The sequence below is a fragment of the Notamacropus eugenii genome, chromosome 2 (assembly GCF_028372415.1).
Source record: "Notamacropus eugenii isolate mMacEug1 chromosome 2, mMacEug1.pri_v2, whole genome shotgun sequence".
Taxonomy (NCBI): domain Eukaryota; kingdom Metazoa; phylum Chordata; class Mammalia; order Diprotodontia; family Macropodidae; genus Notamacropus; species Notamacropus eugenii.
The window spans coordinates 13,629,416-13,639,815 of NC_092873.1; the positions used below are offsets into that span (position 1 = coordinate 13,629,416).

Below are 10,400 nucleotides of genomic sequence, written 5' to 3' on the forward strand. Positions count from 1 at the left end.
GCCCCAAGGCTGCCAGTGGAAAGAACACAGAACAAGCGACTGACCCCGAGCAGCTCCCTGTGAAGAACGGTCTTGGTTCTGCCCAGTAGAGAGAAGGAAGCAGACTTTGTTTCTAGAGAAGTGGGGGACCATGGCTACAGGACACTACATGCTTTTGCGAGGCAGGGTGGCCTCGTCATTCAGTGGTTTTTCTGGACTCTTTTTTCATTGTTTATAGAGAGAGATTGATCTCTTTGAGCTGTTTCAGCATCAAATCCTATGATTCCATGAAACTGAGGTTCGAGCCATGATGATGACAATAAATAGCTAGTACTTATATTCCACCTACTATGAGCCAAGTAATATGTGCTAAGTGCTTTACAAGTTTTATCTCATTTGATTCTCACAACAGCTTTGGGAGGCATTTTTATAATTCCTGTTTTACAGATGAAAAAACTGAGGTGATGTGACTTGCCCATGGTCACAAAGCTAGGAAGTGTCTGAGGCTAGATTTGAACTCAGATCTTTCTGACAATCTGCTGAGCCAGCAGCAGATGCCACAGTCATTTAAGATCTTGGGTTTGCTAAAGATCATCTGTGCGGCCTCTGTAAAAGCACTTTCTTACTTGGTCTTGAGTTTCCTCCTCTGCTGTGGACATGATGGTCTCTCGAGTCCATTCCTAGATCCTGTAAGCAATCATGATTGTCTGACAATCCAGGGGTGGGTGCCCAATGTCCTCAGAGCAACCTCAGCTCTGGACAGGGAGGGGCCCCTGGCTTTCCCAGAGGGAAAGTCAACTCCCCAAGACAATTTTTTCTCTCTGAGCCCTCGGGGACACTTTATAGATGGGCACACACTCAGCCAGCTGAGGAGTCAGGGCAGACCTTCCCACCCAAAGGCCTGATACCTTTGGTGCCTGGGGGTTAGTCACCCACTCAGGATCTACCAGTCAGTCTCTTGGTGGCTGAAGGGAGAGAGAATGAGGGGAGCTGCCTTCAGTCCAGCAGATGACCAACCTTTCTAAAGGAGCACCCATGTCCCAAACCTCACAATCTCTCCTCTCTGGGGCCTTGGACCCTATACTTTCAAAAAAATTATAAAATTCGGTTGTAGCATCCAGCCCAGTCACCTCAGACTAACCCTAAATGCACTTGATTATTGTGAGCATGGAATGGTCTTTGTTCTACCCCCCCCCAAAAAAAATACAAAAACAATATAAAAGACAAGTAGTGTCCCACCAAAGGGGGTCATTCTAGTCTCCTGAGTTGTCCTACAGCCCTCCAGGCTCATAGCACCACTCTGGCTTCTAGACTCCTCTCTGAAGGGAAATGAACTAAGGGTTGTTAGCTGGCCCTGATGTTTTGATGGATCTTCCTTTGAGTTCAAAAATGTATCTAGACTCTAACCTCAGGGAGTCACTATCAACTTGGACCCATTGGGAGGGAAGTTTGTATGGAATTACACAAAGGCAGCTTATTTAGATTGCAGCTTCACTGTCCAGAACTCGTGGTGATAGGAGAGGGCAAAGTGCAGACTCTGAGGGCACCTCTTGCCCTTTGGTGTTATACAAACCACATGCCCTACGGGGCCCCCTCTTTGAGGCTGGGGCTGCCCCAGAGCTCTGCTTTCTCTAAAAGGGTTGGTCCCAGAGCCTAGAACTTGATGATTCAGGGAAGGCAACCCCAAGGCTTGCCCTGCCCAGGGATGCCCCCTTCTCTTTATAGCAAGAAAGATCTCTCTATCCAGAATGTTGGAACTCAGAAACTCCTCACAGCTCTGGAACACTGGGATTTAGTGACCTTGGGCAAGTCATTTTACATCCCTTGGCCTCCATTTCTTCATTTAAAAAATGGTGGGGTGGAGGGGGACTAAATGGCCTCTGGGGTCCCTTCTAGCTTGGCATCTATAGTTCTACAACTTCCACCCTTCAGACCTGTGCCAGTCACTCCACTGACTGAGGTTATGCCCCTGGCCTCTCTAAGGCTGGGACCTAAAACTTGGGGGTCAAGAATGCTCCTCAGAAGATCTGGGTTCAATCCTATCACTGACACTTAAACCCCTGTAACTAAGTTCTGTACCTAACCTCACTTGGCCTCACTTTCATCCTCTGGGAAGTGAGGGACATCACAGTTTTATGTATTTTTATAGTGACTCCTTTTATGGTGGCAAAAAACTTGAAACTGAGGGGGCGCTCCTCAACCATCAGGGAATGACTGAACAGATTACGATAAGTCATTGTGATGGAATATCAATGTGTTGTAAGACTTGACAGAGGGGATGACTTCAGAGAAACCTGGGAAGACTCGTGTGAACTAGTGCAGAGGGAAGGGAGAAGAACCCAGAGAACAGTTTCTACCATAACAACAATACTCTAGAGACAATCAGCGTTGAAAGATTCAAGATTTATGATTAACTCAATGAGTAACTACAGTTCTAGAGGACACATGAGGAAGCAGGCTGCCCAACTCTGGCAGAGAGGTGGGGGGCTCAGGGAGCAGAGAGAGACGCAGACAGTGGCCAATTTGGGAATTTGTTTTGCTTGTCTGTGCATATTTCTTTCAAGGGTTTTTTTTGTGGGGGTTATTTTTTTCATTGGAGGGTGGAAGGGAAATATTTTAATTGAATTGAAATTAATAAAAATTAGTTAACATTTTTAATGAGTAAAACAAGAGCCTCCAGCTCTAGAGGTGACCCCGCATTCTCTCATCACATGCAGGCTGTGAGGTAGCCATTAACAGCTTCCCAAGCATCTACCTGGGCCCCAGGTGTGTTCTGAAGTCTGATGCTTTCTCAAGATCTTTCCGGGAAGGAGTGGGGGGGAAGAGGCCCAAAGGGTCCAGACTGGCCTTGGCCAGAGAAATTCAGTGGCACCACCGTGGATCGGCCTGTGTCAGGCCTGAAGTCAGGAAGACCTAAGCTTGAATCTAGCCTCAGGTACTTCCTAGCTGTGTGATGCTGGGCAAGTCACTTACTTCACCTCTAAATTTCTCCATCTATAAAATGAGGACAATAATAACACGTACCTCCCAGGATTGATGTGAGGGTCAAATGAGATATTTGTAAAGCCCTTGGCACAGCGCCTGGTGCGTAGTAGGTGCGGTATAAATACATATTTCCTTCCCTTCCCTCACATGACTCTCAACCCTTTTTCTTACAGGCCAGCAGAGCATCCCAATGGGTCCCTGTCACCCAGTTCATCCCCAATCTCTGACCCTGTGCCCTTTGGGAAGGGCTAAACATCCATAGAGATAGATCATTCATTCCACATAATCATTATCTCAAAAAACACACAGTGGCTACTGTGGGTCAGGCACCAGGGGTACATAAACAAGAGTGGAACGTCCTGCCTTGAAGCAACTTAGCTTCTGCTGGGATTCGGAGCAGGGAGATTAAAGAAATACGTGATAGTTCTGAGAGGGGGGGCCCTGGCTGGGGGCCAACTCCAGACTCCCCCACTTTCCCCTGATCCCCTCATTTAACCTGTTTAGGTCTTGGGGTCTTTGTCAGTGAAACACGAGGTCAGAACAGATGATTCCTGAGATGCCTTCTGGCTCTAAAATTGTGCCCTGACACCCCAACAATAATAAAATTAGAGCCAGGTTGTGAAGGGTTTTAAAAGTCAGAGGGACTTCTTTTGGCTCCTGGAGGTAATAGGGAGTCATGGGTATTTAATGAGGGAGAGCAATGACAGGGTGAGATCTGTACACTAGGAATGTCATTTTAACAGCTGTTTGGACATGGACACAGATGTGTGGAGAAAGGAGTGGGCTGAGAGTCTGAAGGTAGGAAGACTAAATGAGAAGCTACTGCTTCAATAATCTAGGAAAGGGGATGAGGGGTATGGTTTAAGAGGTGAAGAGGTCTAAAAACAAGACCTGGAACACATAAGGGAGCCTGAGATCAGGAGATCGGGAGCCTGGGGGATCAGAAGGACAGTGATGCCTTTGACAAAAACAGGAAGTCCAGTGGAAGGGCAGTTTGGGGGATGAGGAGACAATGAGCCCAGTTTTGGACACGTTGAATTTAAGATGTCTATGGGCTGGAGTCAGGAGGACCTGAGTTCAAATCCAGCCTCAGACACTTGACCCTAGTCACGTTCCTCAATCTCAATTGCTTCCAAATAAAATTTTTTTTACATTTTTTAGTAAAAGGATGTCTATGGGACAGTGAGTTTGAAATATACAACAGGCAGATAAAACCAAACAAATATTCACATGCCTATGAGCTCCCCTAGTCCCCAAATCCCAGGATTCGAGAGCTGAGAGTGACCTCAGTGGCCACCTAATCCTAATCCACCAGTCCATAAACAAAAGGAATTCCTGTTATAACATACCCACCAACTGGTCCTGCAGCCTCCCCCTCCAAGGAGGGGGAGCCCATCACCTACCATGTCTATTTTTAGACAGCTAATTGTTAGGAGGATTTTCTGGACCTGGAGTCAGGAAGACTTGAGTTCAAAAGTAGCCTCATACACTTACTTAAGTGACCCTGGGCATGTCGCTTAAGCCCATTTGCCTCAGTTTCCTCAACTACAAAATGGGAATAATCATAGCACCCATCTCTCAAGAATATTGTGAGGGTCAAGAGATGATACGTGTAAAGCATTTAGCCCAGTGCTTGGAACAGAGTAAGCGGCATATAAATGTCGACTATTACTTCGTTTTTATTGATATCAAGCCCAAAGATTCCTCTCTGCAATGTTCACTCATAGCTATTGGCTGTGCCCTCTGGGACAAATATTTCAAATATATGAAGCCCCTCCTCTCCCTGAGATATCCCTCAGCTCCTCCAACAGATTCAAAACCCTTCCCTCTGTAACCCTGACTCTCCTCTGAACCCTCTCCAATGAATCGGCCTCCTTCTTAAACTTGGATTTTGGAATAGAATCTGACAAAGGTAGAGGACAGTGGGACCAACCACTGGAAGATGCACTCCTCATGGTACAGCCCAAGACTGCATGAGCATTTCTGGCTGCTTCCCCCCACTGCTGATTCATACTGAACTTGTGGTCCATTAAAATCCTCAGGTCCTTCTCTGAACTGTTATCTAACCAGGCTCCCCACCAATCTTATGTTTGTGAAGTTGATTTTTTGTACCCAATTACAAGACTTTAAAATGATCATTATTGAATCTCATCTTATTTCAGGCAGTCCAAAGCTCTGGCCTGTTGTAATCTTTTTGGATCCTGACTGTCATTCAGTATCAGTGGTGTCCCAGCTTCGTGTCATTGGCAGATTTAATGAGCAGGTCATCTATGCCTTCATACAAGTCTGTCATGGACAAAAGATTATATATCCCAGTGCCAGACTGAGAGACCTCAAGCTGCAGTGACATGGAATCATGAGTCCAGCCATCCAATCAGTTCTGTATACCACTGATTTTATCCTCACCTAATCCCTATCTCTTAGTATGATGGACTTTATCATAAACTTTGCTAAAATCCAGGTATAAAATGTAGTCATAAAATTCCCCTCTCTACCAGCCTAGTAATCTTATCCCCAAAGGAAGCTAACGCATCATGGAATTCCTCTGGTCCCTACCCCTCACTCCTCACATCTTTCCCTTCATAAGAGTCTAAATTTGTCCCCTGGCCTCGGTTTCCTGCTCCCTAAATCATGGGGTTGGATTAGTCAATGATTCTTAACCTAGGGACCCCATCCACGTGGATAGATATCAAAGGATCTGTGAATGCAGATTGGGGAAGGTGGGGGCATACATATTTTCCCTAACCTTTAACTCAAATTTAGCATTTCCCTAAATTATTTGTAAACATGACTGGGCAGAGGTTCATTGGCATCACTACTAGACTGCTCCCCAGGAGATCAGGACACAAAAGAGATGGAGAAGCCCTTGGTGTGGATGCCTCCCAGGTCCAAGTCTTACTATTCTACTGGCAGAGACTGTGTATTACCTACCTCTGTGTTCTGATGGAACTCATCACTATTGGAGAACTTCCTGAGGGCAGAGACTCTGGGTTTTCTCTAAAGGTTTTCCCCATTCCAATGTCCAGCACAAGGCTTTGTATATAGTAGATGCATAATAATTGTTGGTTAAGCATGAATCTGTTGTTGAATGGGCTTTTTCTGCCTAATGGGTATAATAATCCTTGCACTGAGAGCCAGCCTTGAAACTGGGAAGACCTGAGTTCAAATCTTGCTTTTAACACATAACTAGCTGTATGGCTTTAGGCAGCTCATTTAAGCTCTTAGTCCCCACCCCAGGCAAGACCATGAGTTATAGATGAGTTCCCTAGCTTTATCAGAAGAAAGACTTTTCCATGCAGTTTCAATAAAACCTTTGTCTGGACCAAACAAAAGAAACCCTTGGACTCCCAACCTCCTAGGAGAGCAGAGAGAGATGCTATAAAAAAATGAACTCTAGTGGTCACATCAAGTTAGGGGGCAGAAACTCCAGCCTCCCAATGTCGTTTTCTTTGCACCTTAGGCAAGAAGGGAGGCAGGGTGGTATGGGGTAAAGAATCCTATCTCTGGAGCCAAAGAACCTGGGGTCAAACCCTGCCTCTCTTATTTATTCCCTGCTGTTTGACCTTGGGCAAATCACGTCCTATCCTTGGGTCTCAGTTTCATCAATGACCTCGAAGGTCTCTTCCAGTTCTAATCTATGGTCCAGTGAAGAAAACCTCACTGGACTGGCTGGTGTGAGAAGCCCTGGCCTCTGTGGTGGGTTGTGGGTGGGGCACTCACCTTACAGGTTTCAGCTGAGCAGTGTCCATGGGTCCTGGGGAGATGTCAGCACACGGCCTCCTAAGGTCCACTTCTCTCTTTTCCAGGCCAAGGATCGTCTGGGCCCCTCTGCTGGGATGGCTACAGCTGCTGGGGTCTACTTCATGGTGCACAGGTAGAGTCCACCAGGCCCATCTGAATAAACACCCCAGAGGTCTCTCCCAATTCTTTGCTCAGGGGTCGCTGGGCCCAGGAGGTGATGAAATCAGTTTCTTGCCCTGCTTTCCCATGGTTATAGTGGTGGGATGGAGTGTGGGGGTGGTCCAGCTTAGTGGTGCTGGAGGCCCTTCAGACTAGGCCCTCAGATATAAGAGTCTTTGGATGCTCAGGAGGCCTGGACCCAGGTCCAAGGGTCCCTCATCCCTTCTTAAGCCAGCCAGCTCTCTCCAGCCTTCTGTTCTCACCCCTCCCAAACAGGTGGATCTCTTTCTTTCCAACTGCTTTCACCCTCCTCACTCAGTGGGCAGGGTATGGACACCTTCTGAGGCAGGAGGGAACAGAGGGGCCCCTTCAGTCTTCAGGTAGCCAACCAACCCCTCTGCACCTCTCTCCTAGGCCCTGGGGGTTTTGTCAGGGTGGGTCAGCCCCCAGGGCCCCTCCCTCCTCTGCCCACCTCCAACAGGGGGTCCTGCTCTAAGCCTACTGAGTAAGATGGCTCTTGGGTTGGTGTCCAAGGGCCTGGGGGGCTGTTGGGAGACCACTGTGATGCGCCCCTGTCGCTGTGGTTACCCTAAGTGTATGATGATGTCAGCATTCTGAGGGCTGGAGCCCCACACTGTCCAACTACAGTTATCTCCCTGGGACTTGTAGTTTGCTGTGTCCATACTGTCTAAAGCTCTGTGTCCAGCCTGTTTCTATCACAATCTAAATAATAATATTAATTGTTATAATGTCATTAACTTAATCTTGATTTCTTTGAAAGGTATCTAGCCTTGGAGTCAGGAAGACCAAATCAAAAGTATGCTGGGTCTGCAGTCAGAGGCTCTTGGTTCAAATCTCACCACCTGTGACCTATAACCTTGATCTTGCAAAGCCATACCTGGGCTCATCTTTAGAATGAAGAAAACATTCCACATGACCTTTAAGATCCCTCATTTTTAACTCTGTGACCCTTTGCTAGCCTGTTGACCTTGGACAAGTCCCTTAGGCTCTTCCTGGGTCAGTCTCAATCCTCTAAGGCCTCTCTCTAGGACTATGTCATTCTGTATTGACAAAGGGAATTTCCATAATGGGAGTTCCCTAGACAGGTGATTACAAAATCGCTATTATATTTAATTAATTTAACACTATTATACTACTGTCTCACTACCAGGTAGGCTAGAGAAAGAGAATGTTTTCAGGCACAACCCATTACTCTCATAAACTGTCCATTAAATCTCAGAAGGGTTAGGCTTTACAGCTTATCCAGTCTGTATAAATATGAATATATATAATATATACAAATATAAAAATTGAGCACCTGTGCTAATGAGATCCTTGAAACATGATTTATGATATATTATAAAATAAAATAAGTTATTGGGCTCATTAATGTGCTTAATAATATTTAATATTTAAATAATACTTTTATTAATATGATAAGGAAGGAGGAAGTACCTGGGAGCCAAGAGGGTGGTTGACAGCATCAAAGACTGAACAGAAGTCAAGACGGACAAGGTCAGCAAAAGACCAGTGCAGCAGTCCAAAACTCCTTAATCCCATTTTACAAATGGGGACACTGAGGTGCATGCCACTGGTGAGAGGGCTTGCCCAACACCGTGTGGGGGAATAAGGCTCATACACAGAATACGAACTCTGTTCCCTTGACTTTAATAGAAGTACTCTTCGAATATCACACCCTAGCTAGAATTAGTCCCCCAATTTATAGATGAGAAAACTGAGACCCAGAGAAGAAAAACTTAAAAAAAAAAAGAATAGATTTTTATTACTTTTTTGTCTTCATATCACCTGGATTTTCTCCTCTATCCCTCCCCTTCCCTCTACCATCTATTCCCTATAACAAGGAATTTATTTTCTAAAAAAAGAAAAGAAAAAAATTCAACAAAAACTAATCAGTTCATTGGAAAAAAATTGATATGATAGGCAATGTTGTGGGCCCCATCCCCTAGCTCAAAAAGGAGGGGGAGGCATGGAAGTAGCTTTCCTGACACTCCTTGGCAGGTCCCCTGATTTTAAGTCTAAAGCTCTTTCCACCACCCACCTAAGAGGCTGTAACAAGAATGAGAGAGTCACGGACCCCTAACTCTCCCCAACTCATCTTAAAGGAGCTCAGCTTGCCCTCACAACACAGACTTTTTCTCAGGAAAAAAAGGAAGGTCAAGGGGCCAGCAGGAGGGCCCTTTGGGGCTAAGGCACCCTCCAGTGGTCGCTCTGGGAGAGGCAGGGACTTGAAGCCCAGAATCCTCACAAAGCTCCCCTCCTGCCTTGGCACCCTAATGGAAAGAAGAGGGAGTATGAGGCTCCCTAAATCAGCATTTCCCAAACTCCCTGGGCCTCAGGACACTGAGGGAGGGGAGGACCTGGTACCGAGTGAGGGAACTTGGAAATGCTCTCAGGCTGGCTGAGCCCTACACATTTCACCTCTTTTGTTACTGCAAGTGTTTTCTGTGCCCTCTAAATCTGATGCCCTGAGACAAATCCCAGTTGCCCTGCCCTGATTTTGACTCTTGTTAGTGATCAACAGATGGTCCTTTGTTTACCCTTGCTCTTTGAAGGCAATGTACCATTTCCCAAATGCAGCCTAGTCCATTTGTGGGGTCATAGATTTACAGCAGGGAGGGGCCTCAGAGTTCATCCAGTCAAAGCCCCCACCGCCCGTTTATAAAATGAGAAGTCTGAACTTGACCTCAGAGGGTGCTTCTAGCTGAGGAAGGTTGGCTTTTGAAAGCAAACACTTTGAGATTAGAGAGAGGGTGATTCCATGTTTTCTTTCTTTCTCTCTTTCTCACCTCCTTCCTTCCCTCCTTCTCTCCTCCTTCCTTACTTTCTTCTTTTTTTGCTAATTTGCATATTTCTTGTAATGTGTGCTTTTATTTTAATTTTAGCTTTATTTTTGTCTGTGTGTTTTTATATTTTAGGAAAATGTCACTGATATCTCTGGTTTTCATATCACATCCGTTTTCCCAACATCCCTCCATCCTCTGAGAGAGCTAGACCTCATCACAAAGAGTGAAAAAGAGGGGGAAGACAGTCTGTCAGAAGGCACTGACGCATCAGCCAAGTCCAGTATCATCCCATGCACTGACTTGCACCCATAAGCACCCCCTGGACCTCTCCTACCCTTCACCCCTCTTATATCAGCCTGTTTCAATGCTTTGCTTACCTATATGTGTTGTTAAAGAAGGTGCCACCTGCACTGGACTCTCTTTCCAATGTCAGTGAAGGCCAGGGTGAGGAGTCTGAACTTCATCTCATGGGTAACAGGAAGTCACTAAAGGTTTGTGAAGGCCAGCAAAGGTCGAGATGTGCACATAAGCCTTATTATAATGGATCTGTGAACTCTCTGGTAACCCCTGGTGCTGATAGAAGCCCATCTTAGTCCTCTCCTCCTTAGGAAAGGAACTATGCCTTTAAGTCATTCAAGGTCACCTAAGATTTTGGGGTTTTCAGGGCAACCTCAGCTACAGTTAATCTCCCAGTCTGTCAATGGCCCACCATTGTCATGGAGGATAACAGAA

General features: G+C 46.0%; 1 protein-coding gene across 11 annotated transcripts in view; it reads right to left on the reverse strand.

Moving 5' to 3' along the window:
- Positions 1-7,389, reverse strand: part of RAB3IL1 (RAB3A interacting protein like 1) — a 57,889-nt gene extending 50,500 nt beyond the window's left edge. For all 11 annotated transcript variants that reach the window (XM_072638871.1, XM_072638867.1, XM_072638866.1 and 8 more), the window contains exon 1: positions 6,685-7,389. In XM_072638871.1, coding sequence (XP_072494972.1) covers positions 6,685-6,713 — 29 coding nt within the window. In that variant the 5' untranslated portion in view covers positions 6,714-7,389. The remainder of the gene's footprint in view (positions 1-6,684) is intronic.
- Between the last annotated feature and the right edge of the window lie 3,011 nt (positions 7,390-10,400).